Source organism: Elgaria multicarinata, chromosome 2 (genome assembly GCF_023053635.1).
Source record: "Elgaria multicarinata webbii isolate HBS135686 ecotype San Diego chromosome 2, rElgMul1.1.pri, whole genome shotgun sequence".
NCBI classification, from domain to species: domain Eukaryota; kingdom Metazoa; phylum Chordata; class Lepidosauria; order Squamata; family Anguidae; genus Elgaria; species Elgaria multicarinata.
The window spans coordinates 27,955,925-27,978,195 of record NC_086172.1 but is presented as its reverse complement, the minus strand read 5'-3'; the positions used below and the strand labels follow the sequence as shown (position 1 = coordinate 27,978,195).

The window sequence follows — 22,271 nt, the reverse complement described above, 5'->3', positions numbered from 1 at the left end:
ACATGTCAGTGTGAGGCTCAAAATGGAGGCACAGAATCTTTAGGCACACCTTGAAGTGGTCATTTGTTTCAGCACTCGTCCACTTTATCATTTTGCATGTAGTGTTTAGCCATGTGCCCAGTTCTGGGTCCATCCAAACCAAATGGTGGCATATGAAGAAAATTATGCCAGTGTTCTCTGTTTACACTGGCAAAAGGGGATTTTTAAAATATATTAGCTACCCTATTTCTTCGATTCTAAGACGCACTTTCCCCCCCATGTAAACATCTCTAAAATGGGGTGCGTCTTAGAATTGGGGGTGTGTCTTAGGGATTTTTTTTCTGTTGGTGGTACTGAAATTAGTGTGCGTCTTACAATCGATGGCGTCTTACAATCGAAGAAATACGGTATTGTGGACCTATATCTAAAAAATCTCGATGGGGCAGGCTTCTCTGTAGATCTTCATTAACTTTTGTGAACCACCCAGAGTGCTTTGGCTATGGGGAGGTATATAAATGTAATAAATAAATAAATAAATAAATAAATAAATAAATAAATAAATAACTGTCAGTCAATCCCATATTAGTGGAGCTTAAGGGCAGTTTATACATTTTGCAGAGGAAAAGGTGGGTTTATCACTGAGTATACTCTCAACAGCACCAATTTTGAAACAGCTTCTGCATTTCTGGGCGCAATTCAAAATGTTGGGGTTAGCCTAGATAGCCCTATATGGCTTGGGACCAGGGTATCTCAAGGACTGCCAGCTCCTGCATGAATCCGCTCATGCTCTGGGATCATATGAGAAGGTCCTTCTCCGGATCCCACTCCCTGCTGAGACTAAGGCCACAGCTAGACCTAAGGTTTATCCTGGGATGATCCAGGGTTCACCCCTGACTGAACACTGGATCCCCTGTGTGTCACCTAGATGAACAGGTTTGACCCCTGGACAATCCAAGGATAAACCTTAGGTCCAGCTATGGCCCAAGTGGTTGGTTTCAGGATTGCCCTCCTTAGATCAGTTTGGGTAGTGTCCACTCTCAGGAATTGTAGGTGCCTGGTTAAAATAACGTGTGTGTGTGTGTGTACGCGCGTGCGCCTAGGCTTTTAAACTTAGTGTTTTGTTCTTCTCTGCTCTTACAATTTTATGTGCTGATGTGTTTGTTGTTGTTTTAAAGGTTTTTCCTTTTAATTGTTCTTGGTAAGATATATGTATTTGACACTTTCATACCTTCAATTTTGAGATGTACATATAAACCACCTTAGGTGTACAATTAAACATATAATATGTGTACTGTTCAGATGAATGGGACGTCACTTCCAAGTAAGGATTGGAATAGAAGTAACATCTGTCTAAGAATCAGTTATGTTGTTGACTTTTCTATAGTAGGGAGAACATAAGAAAGCCAAGTATTTATGTCAGCCATTAGTCTGAGCAGTGGTGATTCGTGTACATAATGGAAGCCAAGCTGTTGAGTTTAAGAGGATTCATGTTTGTATAGAAAGTTCTCACAGGGGCACTTACAGATCATTTAATCTTCTAGTAGAAAATGGAAGAATGGCAGCTGGTAGAAGAGAGCTGCTTCACTAAAAAACAAATCCCAGCCTCGCCTGCCTTTCTCATTCTTCCAGTCCTCTTGAATATACCATCTGTTAATGCTGAAAGCGCTACAGAAGCTTCTGACGCACAGTTGTCCCTCTATCTGAAATGATGACATTTTAAACTGGGATATGCACATCAAAGCTTTCTCTGCTCCTGCAATGCACTTAATTAAAGGAAGTGAGGCAAGGTGGTAGCCATGAATCCAGTTCATTTACATAAATTTAAAGAGTGCAATTGAAGTGGGAAACCCCCTATGTAATCCATTAGTGTTATTTGTCAAGATAGGTACAGCATAGATATAGATAGATTGAGATAGGTATAGCATAGACATAGGCCACAGCTATACCTAAGGTTTATCCTGGGATCATCCAGGGTTCACCCCTGCCTGAGCACTGGATCCCCTGTGTGTCACCTAGGTGAACAGGTTTGACCCCTGGACGATCCAGGGATAAACCTTAGGTCTAGCTATGGCCATAGAGTTCCTTCAGATAGGGGAAATCACGTTCCCTTGCCATGGCTCTGCTTCCTGCTTCTCTTCCGCTTCTGCAATGAGCTGTAATTGCACAAGGAAGAGAGCAGCAACCATGTGGCTTGTACAGTCTCAATGCAGTTGAAAGGGACAGCGCCCTCTAGTAGGCATTTTATAGTACAACTTTGCCTGCACACGGCAGGAAAACCTGACCGATATCGATATATCCCAGAAGAGTCAGGTTTTCTGAGGATTCATTTTTAGCGCTAAAACTGGAAAACGGAGTGGGAGACGCACAGGAGGCTGACGGTGTCGTCATAATGACCCGCGAACATCCGTGAGTGGCCAGTAACGAGCATGCTATAAATCGTTTAAGGATGCTCATAGATAGATTGGGATAGATTGAGATATAGTTAATGTTACCCATATCTGTCCGTCATGTAATGCCTACTTTGGCCCCTTATTGTACAGCGTTATCTTCAAACTATAGAAATTAAAGACACTTCTTTAAAGAGGTGGTCCAGGATCTCTCTATCTTAATGCAGTCAAAAACTGGAGGTAATTTAATGGGAAGCTCACACATTTTTCATCTTTGTGCTTTGATCTTGGATAATACCTTTGATTTTTGTTTGTTTGTGATCATTCACCGACCATTTAAGATGCATACGAGACTGACCAAGCTCACGGATTCCTGAGATATGAATCAAGGGAACCACTACTTTATATGGACAAAACCAAGAGCTTTGTACAATTGCCTTAAATTCAGATGGGCTCCGGACAAAACAGCAGTTTGTTTTACCGCTGCTGTTTTCCCAGCCTCATAGACTGGCAGCTTTTATGAGCTCTTAAGGTGTTGAAGAGGATTTGTACAAGAGCTGTCGCAGTAGCTAAACTGATCAAAGGATTACAGCGCTCTCAATACGAAGTAGGCTTCACAGTAAAAACAATGGTAGAAAACTCTGGTCGTCTGAGTTTGTATCCTTGACAACTTATAGCTAGCTTTAAATAGGTCAAATGAACCAGAGAATGTGGAGAAGAACGTAGAGCTGTAAAGCTTCTGTTCATTCCTTTTCCTCATAGGTATTTTTTTTTATTTCATTCTTCTTTTTTAATAAGAGCTGTTTGCTCAAATTTCACAGAGAGGCAATCCCTGACGGGTTGAGTGTATTTTTAGTGCACAGTCAGAAAAAAAGTGGCATCACCTACGTCAGATGTGCTTTGAAAGTGTCTTATGAGTGTATAACAACAAAAAAAGGAAAAAGCACCAGATACACTGATCCCAGGAGGGGATGAACCAGAACGGCCTGCTAGCCTATCCCCCTCTTGAGTTTACTACGTCGTTCTCTGGCAGGAGCGAAGACCCATTATTGGGTGGATAAAGCCTTCAAGGTACAATAAGAAAGGGATGGACGTTTTGGGAGGATGTTTTCAGTCGTTTTCTGAATAAGCAAAGAGATGTGTGGGGGGGTGGGTGGGGAGGGAAATCTCATTCTTTTGTACCTATGCTTGACACATTAAACCGGGGGTGGTCAACTGCAGGCCACCCACACCTCTGACTTGAAGTGCTGCTTCCTGCTGCCCCCGGATTTCCTGCTGTGGTGGCAGCAAACCACAACGGTGGCCGAAAAAGACCGAACTTAGCTTCCAAGCTTTGGCTTAAAGCTAAATGTGCCTTTCTTTTAGGCCACCATCACATGGTTTGTCACTGAAATTTGGTGGCAAAACCCAGCGATTGTTTTGATGCTGCTCCTACCGAAATTTGGCAGTAGAAGTGTGGCCTCTGGGGTTTTGGTTTTTTTTTTTAAAAAAAAAATTGACTGCCGGAACCCTTAACGTTGTTCATCCCTGCCTCAAGCTGATGCACAACTGGTTTTGCCATCAAGAGTATGCTCAGCAGGGAGCTGTAGTCACATACCTCTGTTGCAGTCACACTTCACACGTCTAGGTTTACAGCTAAAAATATGTGTGAGCTCAACCTTAGATTTTCTAATGTTTGATAGTTTGTTCGTGTGGTAAGCGATGTTAGGGTTTTTGTTTTGCTGTAACAGTGAACCAGAAAACCGGAAACGTTGTGGGGTTCAAAATCATTGAGTCCATGGCCCGTGAGATGCTACAGGCCAAGAGGTGGGGTTCTACACAGGCTGTCTTTTCAGCCCTTTTCTGTTTTTTCAGCCCTTGTTGCACTTGGTGCTTTAATTCTGATCACGTTGAAAAGCATCTGCCCCCCCCCCCCAAAGGTCACTTGCGCTGAGGATAGGGGAGAGGCATTTAAAGTCGTGGTAGTAAAGGGAGAGGATGCCAGTGCGTGGGATGATTCGATGGAAGTGTTTTATGATGGTGTAGTACTCACTGTGGACCCGTTCTTCCAGGCAAGGCTTTTATTACACCATCACCCTTCTTCATTCAGAGAATTTTACAGGGGCTCCAGATGACTTTCCAACCATCACACACACACACACACACACACACACACACACACACACACACGTTTTCCCAGCACTTCTTCCACCTTTTTCCTACCACAAAATTCTGTTAAGAAAGAAAAGACAGAAGAGCTGCCTGACGTCTTCTCATGATTAGCACTCAGGCCCCTCCCTTGATTTAAAAGATTAGTTTCTCTTCATTTGTAGATGTTGTTCATTTTGAAAAGTGGAAGGTATCGGGTCCTAGGTCTGCTTGGGAATCACATCCAAAGCCTGACCTTTTAAATTCTGATGCATGGAATCTGTTGTGCTTATATATGGCCAGAATCATCCAACTCTTCAAACTACCTTATGTGATAAAGCCCCATCCCTCCCTCCCTCCACCCATCCATGACTCTTAGGATCTAAGATTTGAGACTCCCCTGTGAAAACAAATTGCTGGGTCTGATTCTGACGCTTCTCACTGCTTGTTCTTATAGTGTCTGGATACCCAAGACCAGCTGGAGGAAGTTATGCTTCCCTGGCTCAGTCCGCACATAAGAAGAGGCCACCTTAGCTGAATTTCCCCGTGGAGTTCTTGCTTCAGTAGTGGTGGCCATTTTGAATGTTCAGGATGTGGCAGGGGCCTGCCATAACTACTCATTATTTTTGAACTGGGCAAATTTGGGGTTTTGGTGTGGTTGAAAACCCACTCACAGCCCATGGGTTCTGGGTGGCTTATCAATTGCTCCAACGATCCACCCTTGTTGGGTCCACACATAACAAGAAGCTATGGTTAACCCCTGTTGTGCCCTGAATATTCAAAATGGTGCCCACTGCCACAATGATAAGCCCCACAGGAAAATTGATCCACAATGGCTTCTCGCCACTTGCGAACAAGGCCCCTGTCTGAGGAAAGGAACCTCTCGTGCAAGCACTGAATCATTACTGACTCTTGGAGGGACACCAGCTTTTGCTGACATTTTCTTGGCAGGCCTTATAGCGGGGTGGTTTGCCGTTGCCTTCCCCGGCCGTTATTACCTTTCTCCCAGCTAACTGGGTACTCCCCTGTCTAGAGACCATATAAATGATAGGGAGATTCCATTCTGTATTAGTGATAGGTGATAATTTTACTTCAGTTCATTTGTATTAAGAATGTACCCAAATTTGCATTTTTGTTTCATATTTGGGATGGAAAGAATTTGAGATTAAAATAGTCCTAATGTGGGGGGAAACGAATGTGGTTTGTTCACTGAGGCCCAAGGCTTTGAGTGCTTCACTCTTAAATGGCTGGCTTTGAATTCCTGTGTATTCAAACCAGGCTCCTGACCTTTAATGGCTACATGGCAGGCAGGTATAATGTGGCTCTCTCCATGCAGGGAATAACTTTTACCTATTGGATTTGGCTGATGCAAATGAGGGAGTTTGTTTTTTTCCTTCATATTCAGGAAGGAAAGAACTTCAGGTTTATTTATTTACTTTTTTAAAAAAACTGAGTGCTGGGGAAAGCAAAACTGACAAATTGATCTATCCCTCTTTGTTATATCAGCATGCCCATTAAAATAGGAATAGCTGTCTGGAAATGCACTGGCAGAATATGGTTATCCTTTAGCAGGGAATGCCAAAGTAAATGAAACTTGCTGCCATATGTTCTGGAGTTAAATTCAGGTGCCAAAAAGAGGCCATTGGCTACAAACCATGGGGTTGATAATGAATACTGAATGTTACTAGATTAGATAGTCTTGCTTGACGATTGTAACATGTATATATATATATATATTCCTTTCAGTCATCTGCATTTTAAATATACAGGCTTAGGTTATATTTTCTAGGCCAGCGGGGAAACAACATGGTGCCCGTGGACACCACTGCACCCCCAAACACCTTTGCTGGCATCCCCCAAGGTGCCCTTCCTTTCCAGTTTTTGGTTTGTTATTTGGTTTGATTTTTAAACACATTTTCTTACCAGCTGTCAGTTCAAAGGAGTTATTTAGTCTGTTGGGATTCAGGCCGCACCTCTGCTTTGTATTCATTCTTTGGGGCATGTTACTTGTCCTCTGTGACTAGGCAGCCATTTTCTGGGGGACAATTGCCAAATGTGCCCATGAGTCCAAAAGAGTTGCCTACCCCTGTTCTAGGCTTATCTCCCTGATTTTACCGTCAGAATTCAGTAGGCATCTAAGCAGGTGGCTGATATCTTTTCAGGGTCAAAACGGATCAGTTATATACGTCCAATTAGAACAGTTGTTTGTGGACTGCTCTGTGGGTTATAAGTAGATATTGGGAATATCCAGTTTACAGATGGTCATCTTCTGTCTAGTCCAGATGTTTTCAGACTGCCTCTTTCCAACATCTGGAAAAGTCACTGAAACACCTTAGTTTAATTAACTGGAGGTTCTGCAGCTGGTATTCTCTCTCTCTCTCTCTCTCTCTCTCTCTCTCTCTCTCTCATTCTCTTTCTCTGCACTTGCTCATATTTCTGCCTGAGGCCTTGATACAGCCAGTTAACAGTACAATGAATTCTGCCTAGACTATTATGGAATTAGCCGAACTAATCCCTCCTGCTTTAATAGGCCTGTTTAATCATAATCCACAGTCCAGACCTTTCAAAAATGAGAAAAGCATGAAGCCTTATAATTAACTTGTTTAGGATTCTTTTGTTGTAAGACATCTGATTTGCAGGCTAAGTAAAGTTATGGGACTATTACATGAAGTGCACAGTGAAAGCTTATGTTTAAGCAATGAAAGCCTTTGTCATGAATCCTACATTAATAACTGTGATAAGATACATTTTATAGATAACAAAGAATTGCATAGGTAAAGACTTATGAGGTGAGTAACCACTGGTTTAAGATAGCGTCTTAAAACCTTGTTTTGTTGCTCATGATGGAGTTTCAAATATGTACCAATGTATAATGCAGGGGAAACCCTATCTGACAGGTAATCAATTGTATGTAGAAGGAGAATATACCCAATCCATATTATAGGTTGGTTTCATCTTGTTAGCCATTTTGTAGGCTTGACTCTTCGATAGCTGTACAATATTTATTGCGGTGGCGTGTCTCTAAGCCCTCATCTAAAGACTGGGTAAATTCATATTCACATGTAGAAAAGTGTTAAGCAAGGTTTCACTTGATCCGGAGCTACTCCTCAAAAATATGAAAAGACCCCCAGTTGCTCAGATCAGTGAGCATATGCTGCCCAACCTCGAAGTTTTCCATATTACGTGCTGTAGCCTATTGACATTATGATGTTGCTTTGATGATCTGGCTGGTTTCTCCAGTGGCAGATAAACTCAATCCTATGTGTTATTTCTCAGGTTCAGGATCGAGGGCTTGAGTTCTGATTAATGGAGGGATTCTCCTGCCTCACACCAGAGGAGTGGAAAAGAGGCTCTTCTGGTTCATTTCATAGTGCTTTGAGTTCTTCCTTCTCTGTCTCTGGCGACTCATTTCACCTCCCTTGCAAAAGGGTTCATGCAACCCTATTCACTCTATCTCAGCCTCCGCCAACCTGGTGCCCTCCACAAGTTTTGGACTTCAACTCCCATCAGCCCCAGCCAGCACGACCAATGGACAGGAATCCTGGGAGTTGTAGTCCAAAACATCTGGAGGGCCCCAGGTTGGGAAAGGTTGCCCTAAAGGCATTAACTCACTAATAAGTGTCCATCCCTCTTGCCCCGCACCTTCTATACAAGAAGCACAGAGATTCATGACAGTAATAAAAATAATAAGAGCAGGGGGTGAGGAAGGGGTGGGCCTCCAGATGTTGGCCTGTAACTCCTGCCAACCCTGATCATTAGCCATGCTGGTTGGGGATGGTGAGAGTTGGAGTCCAACATCGCCTGGAGGCACTCCGCTTCTCTGCCTCACCTTCAGAAGAAGTTAACAAATAGTTGAGCTGGTGTTTTTTAGCAGGGGAAGTGGGGGACTATAAAAATAGTAATATTTCATTACTTATATTGCACATGGCATAGTTTACCTCAGCACTTTAGTCAGACGTTTTGGACTACAATTCCTGATCATTGGCCATGTTGGCTGGGACTGATGGGAATTGAAGTCCCATCAGGGGTGGCTGGTCTACGTTATTACAGTAATTTAAGTAATCTCAGTAAAAATGTTTCTTGCTGCTCATTTTTAGTGCTCCTTCTATGCAGAGATTACGAAAGCATACCTTTGGAGACACAATGAATACACCCATCCTGGAAATCACCGCTACGGCTTTGGGAATAATAAACCAGCCCTCCTCTTGCTGCTGCATTTTCTTACTTCCCCAAATTCATGCATAAGTTACACTGTTGGCTACGGAGATTAGTAGCGGGCAAACTGCATCTGCTTTAGCGTGGAAATTAGCCAAGCTACTTCTGTCAAAACCGGCTCACTCATCTTATTTGTAAGCAAAGTGGAATCTCCCTCCACCCCCTTGATCTCTCACCCCTCCCTTCACCGCTTTCTCTTGAAACCCTACTTCAGCTTTCTCTGACTGATGCCTTCCAGATGTGCTGCACTACAATTCCCATTATCCCTAGCCAGCATAGGCTGCCCTACTTACTGCTCTGCAACAGCCGCAGCAACGGCTGTGCTCCGGCCACGGGGAAAGGGAAAGAAGGAAGTCCCTCTCTCTGGCATCTGGTGTACTACGGAGCTGGGCATCAGGGCAAAAGGCGCCAGGGCTCTATGGGAAGTCTGATTTTCTTAAGCATTATTCTAATGTCAGTGCCGCCTCCCTCTCCCAGTGGCTCATGGCCTGTTGCTGCTGCCAGCCCAGTTGGTAAGTAGGGTTTAATGGGATGGGTTGTGAGACGTGGTAGGGAAGGAGGGGAATGAACCAGGAATTGTTCTTTGGTGTGGGTTTTAGTCTTGAGATGGAGAAGAGTCCAGAGCCCCTAATACTCCCCTCTTCTTGGAGATGAGCAGGATGACTCCCCCCTCAAAAAAAACTTGTTCCTGAGCCTTGGGACCATGAATGCATAAATTTGCATAAAATTTGCATAAAATTTGCATAAAATTGCATAAAATTGCAGGTGTACGTAGTCCTTTATGCTGCATTTTTATGCAAATTGCGCTGTTTACTCAAATCATGGCTTGTGTGTGTGGGGGAAAGATGTGAGTCCTTGCCAGGCACCCACGGACCATTGGGTGGCTCACACTGCACACACACACCAGGGTCAGGCAACTGGTGCGAGTCTGTCGAGCAGAGCACAGACAGGAGGACATGGGGGGATTCACCCATCCCAAGTTCCCACCCATCAAAGCACTGGTTTGCTGCTATTCTTAGTCCTGATACAGCACCATGTACATTGATGGTGCTATATAAATAAATAAATAAATAAATAAATAAATAAATAATAATAATAATAATTTCAACCACATTTTTTTGTTTAAAAATAGCTCTCCTTCCCAGTGACACTGGTAGCATGGAGGTCAAATTTGCCCTTGATGATGTCATAATGTAGCCAATTTTTATTGGCTGTGTCATGATGTCACTTTTACTGCGATAAAAGTCCATTTGACAAACAATGATGACACTGACGCATCAGCTGATAGGAGCTGGGAAGAGGCTCCCAGTAGAGCATTTCCCCTTCGTCATATGTGTATCTGGGAGTCAGGGGAATGCCCCCTTTTGAAAGTAATGGCTGAAATGATGGCCCCATTGAAACCCTGGTGAAAGGGAAATGCATTTTTTGTGTGTGTTAGAGAGAGGGGGCTCGTCCACACTAGCAGTTTATACCAGGATAATATCCAAATCGCTCCTACTGGGACACATGATACACAGCTGATCCCGCAGGGATCTCAGCTCCACCCCTCAGTTATTCAGGAATATCACTAACTGGATTTGTCAAGTTTTTTCCGGCTATCTTGCTGCAATCCCGAAGTCCGTGGCTGGTGTGCGTGCCCCCCCTTCACAAAACTGTTGCTATTTGGCGTGAGTTCCTGGCTCGGCGAACAGCCAACCCGCTGTCAGGGGCGTGTCCAGTGGTTTCGGAGGTGTGCGGGAGGGGAACATCTGCCATTTTCGGCACATTTTTTAATTTGTTGTCGGCCCGTGTTGTGGTGCTGACCATGTGTGTATATATATATATATATATACACACACACACACACACACACACACACACACACACACACATCTCTGTGCAGCATTGCATAATCACTGGACCTCCTACCCCACCCCAAGCGTAGTTGTGATTTTGCTTTCATGTGCATCCCTCCCAATTCATAATATATATCCCATAGCCGCATATCCCCGTACCCACTTCTTCCGATGCACATGTGGAAGGACCATCAGGGGACACACGTCCTCCCACAAATGGCTCTCCTTTACTTGCGGGAAACGTCCCCCGCGTGTGGGACGATCGCGGAAGCAGGAAAACTTTCAACCATCCCTCCTCCCTTGCGAAAGGGCGGTAGGTGTAGTTTAGGCCATGGGGATTTGTGAAATGCAACCCCCATTTAGATAAACTCTTAAACATTTTACTAAAAGCTCTCCCTAGTAACTTCTGTAGAATTCTAGCAATGCTGACTTTAACCCTTTCCTACTCTGCGGTGATATTTATTGCTAGAGTCAGTGATAACATCTGTAGCAGAAGGCAGCAAGAGCCTTGGAAGGCTAAAATGGAGAAATGTGACTTTTCTTTGTCTGACCAAAAGAATGAGTTCTTTGTATGTGTGTGCCAAGGCAATGGCTATGTGTTCTCAAATTATTGCAGTGACTGATTTTTCCAAGGGTTAGTTTTGTTTAACCCGGCTTTTGGAACTGACCCACATTCTTTCTGGTATTTAGATTTGTTAAGGTGTTGACATAATTTTGTTGGCATTCTTTTTTTTCTTTTCTTTTTAAGCAGATTATATTTGCAACCAATTTTTCAAAGCAAACAGATGGCTTCACAGCAAGATCACGTCCAGTGAAATTATTCTTTGCAGATTACTTGCAGTACAGGCACAGTGTTGTCACAAGGGACCTATGTTTGACATTCTTCTTCTTTTTTTGCGCCATGTTACTCAAAACCATTCTTTGCGTTTTCATCTTGCCCAAATGAAGATGCTGTGGGGTTGGGGTCTGCATGTTTCCCTTTAGGGCCAACCAAACTCTTAACCAAAGTGTGTATCAACGGCAATATAGCCCATGTTGACAGTAAAGATAATGGCGCAGCTGCCAGGACCTCCGGATCTACACTACTGCTTTAAAGCGCTTTATAACAGTTATAAAGCGCTTTAACTGCTTTGAAGCGCTATAAAACTGTTATAAAGCGCTTTAAAGCAATAGTGTAGATCTGGCCCTAGTTGGAATGATGGAGGGGAGTGAAGGGGCAGAAATCCCCCCTTTCTCCTCTTCTGTCCCTGCTGCTACTGCTGCTGTATGGTACCTCATGCTACCAGGATGAGCCAAAGTGAAGTTGATGTGTTTCGGGAGCTGGGGATAGTGGTGGATGGGTTTTGGGGGAGGCAGTGGAGGCAGGCATGTGATACTAGGGGGTTCATCAGATGAGCGTTTTATCGCATGACCACTACTGCCCCCTCATGGTTTTTTTGCATGTCCTTTAGATGACGATGACTTCCTCCTGTATGCCTCCTGCTCCTTCTTGCCTTTTTTCCGTCACAAAATGGACCCCTTTTAATCTGATATTTTTTTGGGGGAAACGGAATGTGCTGCTGTTTCCTGCTGGAAAAAAACACCCCCTGAATGGGCCACATGGTCTTTGTTTACTTCTTCTTTCTTCTCTGAGAAGAAAGAGGAAGTAATGTGGGACAGAAGCAGGGATGGAAAAGCGACGGTAAGGAAACACGATTTCCCCCCAGTCTGATGACGCTCTAGGATCCTGAGCTGCTTGGTTTGGGTGGAAATTTCCATGTTATCCTGATTTTGGAGGGCAGGAGACCCAGATCCTTAACCAATTTGAGGAAAGTCTTGGACCATCACATTGCTTTCATCCTGGTCCACAGTGGTGGGAATATCAGTCATTCCTTTCACACGGTGTCTTATTTCAGGTATCATGGGAAGTGTCACAGATTCCTCAAACACCTCAGGATGTTCCACCCACTTGCATTTGTGCAAGTTAGCCATAGCGTAGTGTGGAAGAGAAGGAGTTAGGTCTCCTCCATAGCATCTGCAAACCTGTCAAATGCCTGGCAGTTGTATCCCCTATTTCACATTCCTCCCAGAGTACATTAAAAGCCCGGAGGGGAGAGTGAGACTTGGACCCATAGTGGATGTCACCGTGCTTTGCTGACCCTGCACTTAATGTCCACCAGGAAATCTCTAATGTTTTTGTTGAACAAAAAGAAATATGATCATTTGAGGTTCTGCTTGCATTGGCTCAGGATTTTTCCACTTCTCTAAGCCCGCCCACCCCTCCCCACCAGCCAATCCAAATGGCTTAGAAGGTTTATTATCCTAGAAATTCCAATGAGATTTTCATGCAACTGCAATGCTCCGTCTATGCTCTCGTTACATCACACCCCAAACCATCTCTCTGTGTATTCTTGAAACATCGGTACACACTTTGGATAAAGCGGTTTGGTGCACCATCCCATGCGATCCAGTGATAAATCACATTTTGGGTCAGGAAGTAGAAACCGCCAGGCTACAATTCTCGAACGGTGCAGGGAAAAATTATTTATTTATTTATTTATTTATTACATTTCTATACCGCCCAATAGCCGGAGCTCTCTAGGCGGTTCACAAAAATTAAAACCATTCAAAGTATAAAACAACAGTATAAAACCATAATATAAAATACAATATAAAAGCTCAACCAGATAAAAACAGCAGCAATGCAAAATTACAAATTTAAAACCATGTTATTTAAAATTTATAGATTGTTAAAATGTTGGGAGAATAAAAAGGTCTTCACCTGGCGTCTAAAAGCATATAATGTAGGTGCCAAGCGAACCTCCTTAGGGAGCTCATTCCACAGCCGGGGTGCCACAGCAGAGAAGGCCCTCCTCCTGGTAGCCACCTGCCTCACTTCCTTTGGCAGGGGCTCGTGGAGAAGAACCCCTGAGGATGACCTTAGGGTCTGGGCAGGTACATATGGGAGGAGGCGTTCCTTCAGATAACCTGGCCCCAAGCCGTTTAGGGCTTTAAATGTTAATACCAGCACTTTGAATCAGGCCCGGACCTGGACTGGCAGCCAATGAAGCTGGAAAAGGACTGGCGTAATGTGGTCTCGTCGGCCAGTCCCTGTTAGTAAGCGTGCTGCCCTGTTTTGCACCAGTTGAAGTTTCCGGACCGTTTTCAAAAGCAGCCCCACGTATAACGCATTGCAGTAATCCAAACGAGAGGTTATCAGAGCATGGATAACTGTAGCTAGGCTATCTCTGTCCAGATAAGGGCGCAGCTGGTATATCAGCCTAAGCTGATAAAAGGTGCTCTTTGCCCCTGAGTTCACCTGTGCCTCAAGTGACAGTTCTGGATCCAAGAGCACCCCCAAACTACGAACCCGATCCTTTAGGAGGAGTGCAACCCCGTCAAGGACAAGGCAAACATAGTGAAGTACTTGCCTGCAGGAACAACTAATAATGTTTACAAAGCCTTGGGACTGCAAATCCCATGATGCACTGCGGCATCTAGTGGAATATGTGTGCACAGGTATAAAGTAAGAGTTTAAACCTACAGAGGTTTAAGACTACAAATTCCATGAGGCACCTTTAGTAACAAGAATCCACTTGGTTAAGAGTATACCAAGAATCAGGTGGATTTAACTTTTATATAGAGTTTCAGATCTCCTTACTGCTGAATTCTGTTTGTTTCCCTTGTGGGAAAAGGGTATATTCAGGGCCACTGGGGGTACATGGTCATTGACCAGGGTGTGCGTGTGTGGGGACGCAGCACGACCCATTTTCTTCTTGCAACTATTTAAACCATGCACACCAATATCACCGCTGTGGCCAAATCCGTAACAGTGGATTTCAAAACAAGAAGGAGACCATCAACAGAATTCCCTTTAAGGGTTCTATAAATGCCCCTCTAAGAAGAACAGATTTACAGAAAAAGGTAATGCTATGTAATCCCAATGGAAAGGAGTCGGACTGTATTTTAGATTTGTTGTGAACACTTTTTATAGCGTTGAAAGCAAATCAATTTGCATTCTTGTGTCGTGACTGAATTTTGACAGCAGTCTTGTTACAGCCATCAGCTGACAAAAATAAAATAAAAATAATAATCACTACATTTCATCAGTGATGCCATTCCATTCCATCTGTCTACCCATGGTATTTAGCTTTGATTAACACAGGAGCGTATGAATGGTTCACAAACATTTATAATTGCCAATTATTTTCCAGCATGATGCCCAGGTAAACTGATGAGGCAATCTGTTGCTGGCAACATCAAAATAGGGAACCTAGGAGGACTTGATGGAATGATCACCCAAAGCCTCCACGGAGAAAGCAATGATGGGTGACCCTGGCTTCTTTCATCTTCACTTCCAGGTTTCATGGAAAGGTCTGTGTTCTCTCCATGCAAAGGAGAGCATATGCCTCTCTCCTCCCCAGCCCCTCTCACTGCCCCCATGAAAAACACAGAAGTGATGACCTGCAGGTTGTAATGTGGGATGGTCACATATAAGGGTTTCCCCCTATATGCACCCAGTTGACTCCTGCAATCTTCTGAGGAGGCCTTATTCATCATTCTGCAACCAATAGCAATTTGTCAGGCAACAGCATGTAAGTGGGCCTTTTCGGTAGTGGCACCCACCCTCAGGAACACTCTCCCACTCATTGTTCAAGAGACAAAAACTGTGGAGAGCTTTAAATGCCTCTTGAAAGAGCAATTTATTGCACGCTCGTGATTGGCCACTTATGGAACTTTGTGGGTCCATTACATGACACCGTCAATGACTAGGACAGCTCCCACACTATCCCCTGGAAATCCCATTATTAAAAGAACCACTTTAATGTGGGAATATCTGGGGGGGGGGGGAAGCAGGATCTTCCACCACTAGATGGCGCTGTCTCAATGGCAGTGAATGGAGCATGCTTAGAGGAGAAGTACTCCATTCAAACCCTCTCCTCCCATGTAATACAGCTCATAACAATTACGTCAAAGAAGCAGGAAATGCAAACTCACCCCCCCCACCCCCGGGTAAGCAATGTGTTTTCCCTTTAATGTGGAGAGGCGTACTTGTTTATACAGGCTTTCCCTGGCTCGTAATTGTTTATGACACTGCTCTGTTTTATTATTGTCTTTGTTCTAATGTCTTAAATTATTTATTATTTTATATAGTTCTTACACTGTTTTTACACTGGTGTTTATACTGGCTGCATTCAGACAACACGCTAAACCATGCTGCTTCACCGCAAAATGGTTAATGGAATGCATGCATTCCATTAACCATTTTGTGGTGAAGCAGCGTGGTTTAGCGTGTTGTCTGAATGGGGCCAATGTATTATACATGTATTGCGATGATTTTTGGATATTAAGCGATATAAAAGCATTTTCCCCCTCCCCTCCCCCTTCCCATGCATATGCATTGAGCATGTATATATGGAGCGAACCCCAACATATGCAGTTACCATGTTGCTATCCACTGACAGGTTCTGTACTAATTCTTGCATGCCCGTGTTTGTTCCTTTGGAGCCCAGTGATTCAGATGGTAATGATATTTAAAAAGAGGCTGGTGCGAAAGGAAGAAGGACGGGCACGGTCGTCACACCAGAGGCCTCCAGTTAGACAGGGGCTCTTTTGTCTCCCAAAGTCATCCTGGTCAAACGGTTAAGCTGTCCTGGATGTTCTCAGCTTGTGATGCATTTCCAGCTGCTGTTGTTCCCCAGCGTTGTTTACTGGTGCCAAACCTTGCCAGCTACCATTGTCTCTCTACGCTTGTTTACCAGTGTCAGAGCAGTGCCACACATGCCACGCTTCATGGCATGTCTCAGGGGATGAATCACAACACGGTTGTCTCCAAGTGCCAGATTTTGCTGGGAGGGGATTTTGCAGACGAGTTGAGCGACGCCATCTAGTGCTTTGCACTGTGGTTCATGGCAAAGAAATATATTTCTTTTGCTTCTTCGCGTTGTTCCCTCTTCCTCCCTTTGACCCTTTGCAGGTTGACATCTATAATAATAAAAGAGGATGTCTGTCTGTCCATTTGTCTGTCCTTCTGCCTATCCGTTAGAGCCATCGATCCAAGGCTGTGAAACCCAGTCACCTGAAACTTGGCCTACGTATTTAGGGGCCCCTATTTATTTATTTATTACTTTTTTATACCGCCCAATAGCCGAAGCTCTCTGGGCGGTTCACAAAAATTAAAACCATCATAAAACTACCAACAGGTTAAAAACCCAAATACAAAATACAGTATCAAAAGCACAACCAGGATAAAACCATGCAGCAAAATTGATATATGATTATAATACAGAGGTGGAACAGTAAAATTTAAATTTAAGTTAAAATTAAGCGTTAAAATACTGAGAGAATAAAATGGTTTTCAGCTGGCGACAAAAAGAGTACAGTGTAGGCGCCAGGCGGACCTCTCCGGGGAGCTCATTCCACAGCCGGGGTGCCACAGCGGAGAAAGCCCTCCTCCTAGTAGCCACCTGCCTCACTTCCTTTGGCAGGGGCTCACGGAGAAGGGCCCCTGTGGATGATCTTAAGGTCCGGGCAGGTACATATGGGAGGAGGCGTTCCTTCAAATAACCTGGCCCCAAACCATTTAGGGCTTTGAATGTCAATACCAGCACTTTGAATTGGGCCCGGACCTGGGCTGGCAGCCAATGAAGTTGTAAAAGGACTGGCGTGATGTGATCTCGCCGGCCAGTTCCTGTTAATAAACGGGCTGCCCTGTTTTGTACCAGCTGAAGTTTCCGGACCGTTTTTAAAAGCAGCCCCACGTATAACTCATTACAGTAATCCAAACGAGAGGTTATCAGAGCATAGATAACTGTAGCTAGGATATCTCTGTCCAGATAAGAGTGTTGTTGGTATATCAACCTAAGCTTATAAAAGGATGTGCACCTTCAGGTCATTTTGTTTTTAAAAATCCATTACTTAATTTAGGGCACAATCCTGTGAACATAGTCGGCAGACTCCGTATTCTGCTGAGTATCCAATGCAGGGCGGCTGGAGGGCAAAAGTGATCTTCGCCTCCGCTCTCCAGTCACCCTGCAGTTTTGCTAGATGGGCGATTTTGTCCATCTAGCAGCCCTGCTTCGGAGGGGGAGGGAAGGAGGCTGGGGTGGCCATCGGAAACATCCTACATGTTCCATTGCTGAGTGTGGAGATGAAGCCTGAACTGTGCTGGCCATGAGGGGGCGGCGGAAGGGGAAGGGGTGGGGAGTACAGTTTCTGGGGTCTGAGATTGGAGCCCTGTTCCTGACCTTGGAGGCCAGAAACTGAACAATCCTACATTCCCCCAGGTGGTAAGATTGCATGCGGTAAGATTTTCAGTCACTAGGGGCAGACTTCCCTAAACGTTGCATAGATTTACAGTTGATACAGTTTGAAACCAGAAGAAATTAGTCAGCTGAGGCACAGAATTATGCACCTGCCCCCTTCTCACTGCTGTAGGTACAGCCACCCTTAGGGTAGGAGAGTGGACAGACCCCTTCCTTAGGGGGTTGTAGGGGTGCATCATGGCAGGGGCTGGGCCTATGGCTTCCAGTGGGCATCCCTACACTGAGGTAGGGTTGCCGTATTCTGAATCCACAAAACTGGGACAATTTTGGGGTGGGGGCTAGGATTTTTTTAAAAAAAACCTGAGCAATATGTAAAGGTTTAGGGAAAGCCCAATTTTTCAGTTAAAACCTCAACAACTGTAAAACCGGACGTCTTAAATTCACTGCAACTTACTTCCAAGTAACAGATTTGAGGCTTGCAACCTAAATCCAAGGAGGTGGATTTTTGAAGGGTGATTTTTGGGGGAGTGACTTTCCTTTCCTTTCTCCCCTCTCTCCTTTCCTCTCCTTCACCCCCTCGTCCCCTCACTCGCTCCCCCCTCCTGCCCCCCACAAAACTCTCTTTCTCCCCCCACAAATAACCCAGACCTAAAGGTCTGATCACAACCAGCCAAGCTCACCAAACTCCTTTGCATTGCATGGGACTCAGGAAGCCTGAGGAACGCATGTGCGCCTTTCCTCGCTGTTGTTCCTTTTCTACACGTCCGCAAGCACAAGAAGGTGAGTCACGGTGAGTGACTCAGGTCAGCCTGTGGAGGAGCGGTGATGCTCTAGAAAAGCATCTTTTTCTCTGCTGCTCCATTGAGCAGGCTCGAGGCACCATTTTGGAGGTCAGAATTTCTCCAGCCAGCTGGACCAGGAATCCGGGATTCTTGCCCAGCCAGTCGGGACATTTCAGAATCTCCTGGAAATCGGGACGTTCCCGGTTTTCCGGGACGTATGGCAACCCTACACTGAGGTGGTATCCTGGGTCAATCAGGCCCAATGTTAATTTTAGGAATTCTGTAAGTTAAATCAGAAGGCAGGTGGAAAAGCAATGCTAGGCAAAACAAACCAACAGAATAAGAAGGAGAGGAAACGTGGAAAATATATTCCGATTTTGTGGAAAACTCTCTTTCTGGCTTGCTCTTTAGTTGTCATGTGAGAACATTTCTATCTGATTATTATGGAAACTACTATTTGGTTTAATATTTATACCGTGTCTACTATTGTGATGATCAACATTAAGAAGAGTAGAGAACATAGGTGTTTATGCCAATACCAGCCCAGTGGCTAAGCAGATTAACAAGCTTCTGCTTTGATTGGATTCTTGGGTTCTTTCTAAACATCTGCTCCTAGCTACATTATCCAGATACCAGCTAGAGCTCTGGTCCAGAGCCTGGATATACATGCTTTGGAAATGTTGTTTCCAGTAGGACTTAAGGGCACATATCTGTTTGTTAAATTTGTTGGCCACGTTCTCTAGAGCCACGAGATGGCTTCAAGAAGGTGCAATTAACTGTGTTGCATGGCTAATAGTTCAAAACATAGTGTGTTTTGAGACCAGTGTGCAAAGCCCTGCGGAGACTCTAGAGCAGAGCTTTCCAAACTTTTCATGTTGGTGACACACTTTTTAGACATGCATCATTTTGCGACACAGTAATTCAGTTTTACTAGCAAACGGGAGGTTAAACTAACCCCTTATAAGAGATACGGACACATACATAAATTGTAATAACGAAATGTATGGGGACACAACATATCTCATGAAAACCTTTCATTGATATTTTTAAAAATATATGATTTGCAAGATAATAACATACATTTACAAGACTTTTCACATTGAACCAATTTTGTCGAGCTGCGATCGAGTGGCGGTTGAGACAGTGTTCTATCAAAAAACTGGACCCATGGAATTTCTCGAATGCATCACTTCAGGTGCAGCCACGTCACCAGAAGTGACGCGGAATCAGCTGTTTCGACCCGATTATGCATACTGCGCATGCGCAGTACCTGTATGATCCCTCGATCGTGGTGTGCATACACGGATACGACGGAAGGGGAATATACTAGTGCACCATGCTAATTGGCACCTTTGCTGCGTAAAAATGCATGCAAGTTGGTATTGCTTATTTCACATAGACTCAGAGGTTTCTCATTATGTTCGCGTGACACACCTACACACTGCAGCTGACACACTAACGTGTCGCGACACACAGTTTGGAAAGCTCTGCTCTAGAGTTAACTGAAGGGGAAGGACTTTTACAGAGCTGCCCGATTTCACTGACTGCTGCCTGAGCTGAAATTAATAGCAGGCCCCAGAGTGGATGTCAAGTGAGACCAGTTGCCTGCGTACCTCGTACCATGTATAAGGCAAAAAACATCACAATGGGATTGTGAGCCAGCTCTGTGTTCTATTTCGAAGCACTTGTACTAATGATTTTTCCCCTTTTTCCCCTGCTTATTTGTTGTATGTTCTTAGGGACAAGGGGATTTGCTCAAGAACGCCAAGAACGAAGCCATGGAGAACATGAAGCAGGTCCAGCTGGCTTGCTTGTCATGTGGACTGAGCAAAGCAGGATGCGGGAATGTGGATGCGAAATCCAAACGGTGCCTCGAGGCGATTGAAGAAAAAGAGGCAGGCGATGAAAATGGGAGGCTGTGAAAGGAGCCAGTACTTCCCGGCAGATCATATATTTCAATAGCCCGAAATTATTTTTTTAACACATTTAAAAAGAAAGAAAGAAAGAAAGAAAGAAAGTTCCACATTAGAATGCCCTCTAAAGGGTATCAGAAGTATTAAAACCCTCACAATGCCAGTGTTTTTCCGCAGTTCTTTTATCTAAGTTTAGCGACAGTTCTAATCAATTCAAGCTCTATGCGTGTGTCCGTTTGTGTGGGGAGAAGCTGTACAAGTTCTGCCATGAGTTACACGATTAGCCCTCTTCCAAATTTATTATTTTGGCATCTTTGATCAGATTTTTTATAATTCTGAAGACCTAAGTTAGAGAACGAGAGAGAATGCATAACACATCCATTTTATATTTCATTCTATGATACTCTCATTCTAGAGGAGGCAGCTTCTAATACACTGTGCTGTTTGGACTTCATAATTAAGATTTAAACAGCAAAACACACAAACAAAAAAAGCCAAAAAATTAGAGAACTCCACCTTTTATTGGCGTGGATTAATAATGGATTCCTCAGCATAGTATGAATGTTGAATAATTAATTTACCCATTAAATTATGTTGATGAAATATTAAACAGTCAGAATTTTTTTTTTTTTTGGTAGATCTCAGTTGGATTTCTGATGAGCACTCCTCTGACTTTTTGCTAATCGCAATTTGAAATGCATTCATGTAATACCTATTAATGGAAGGAATTGGTCACTTTATTTAATTCAAGGAAACCAGGGCTCCGTTTGAGCCCTGCAAAAACGTTTGTAGCTCTAGACGGAGTCATTCCAGGCTTCGGCTGCGAAGTGTGAGATTTGAAGTGTTCTTTAGACAGAATAGAATATGAAGGTGATCTTTAGTAATTCCAGAGGTTTCCTCATGCCATTATCTGAAAGAGGATGATACAAATTGTGAGCTGCTTTCTTTATTCATAAGAACAATCCTGTGCAAGACACATGAGCAAGCGCTACTTCTCATGGTACATGTCAAAAATATGGGCCTAGTTCAGACTTACTCCTGTGGCTAAGTAGAAGTGACATGAAATGGCAGCATTTGCTACTCACTTTGAGGAAAGGCTTGTGAGTTGTACAACACTAACCACTACTCTGCAATTCGTGAGCCTCCTCTCTCCACGTAGCTGCGTGTAACATTGTTTTCCCAACACTTTTTTTCGATGTGTCGTCAGCTGTCATACTTTGAGAATATGCTCAACGTCTTCTAAATGTAACATGAGAAGCAGCCCTAAGACAAGCAAAGGATGACCGCGTGATGTCCGTGGACAAGTTCGCACAACCAAATTGAGCCGCTAAAAATGTGGGATGAACTGCTCAGAACGGAGTAGTTCAGTGGTGCTTCCGCATGTTACTACGCAGAGCACCATGTGCATTGATGTTGTATCAATCTGTATATTCAGAATTACTATGACATCACAAAGCTGAAAGTGAGTTAAGTTAGGGGTGCAACAGCCATGGACTGAGTGGCAAGTTGTGCTTATGAAGCTTAAGTCACATGGCTGTTGCTCCCCAGCCATCTCTCTCTCTCTCTCTCGCCCCCCCCCCCCCAAACTGTTCAAGCCACATTCTTACCACACTAAGTTGACTGTGTGAACTGGGTCACAAACATGTCGTGTTAGAAATTTGAAGCTGCCGTGATGGAATCGCCAAAGGAACAGTAGCAGAAATAAATAGCTTGAAAACTTTTAATAGTTACCAGTTCATGTTATATAAAATCTTGTTGAAATGTTGAGAACAGAACCACTGTGTCCTGC

General features: G+C 44.0%; 1 protein-coding gene across 2 annotated transcripts in view; it reads left to right on the top strand.

Annotated features, from left to right (window-relative positions):
- Window positions 1-20,562, top strand: part of PLCL1 (phospholipase C like 1 (inactive)) — a 252,003-nt gene extending 231,441 nt beyond the window's left edge. For both annotated transcript variants that reach the window (XM_063116208.1, XM_063116209.1), the window contains exon 6: window positions 20,309-20,562. In XM_063116208.1, the coding sequence (XP_062972278.1) occupies window positions 20,309-20,491 (183 nt within the window). In that variant the 3' untranslated portion in view covers window positions 20,492-20,562. The remainder of the gene's footprint in view (window positions 1-20,308) is intronic.
- Window positions 20,563-22,271: the final 1,709 nt, after the last annotated feature.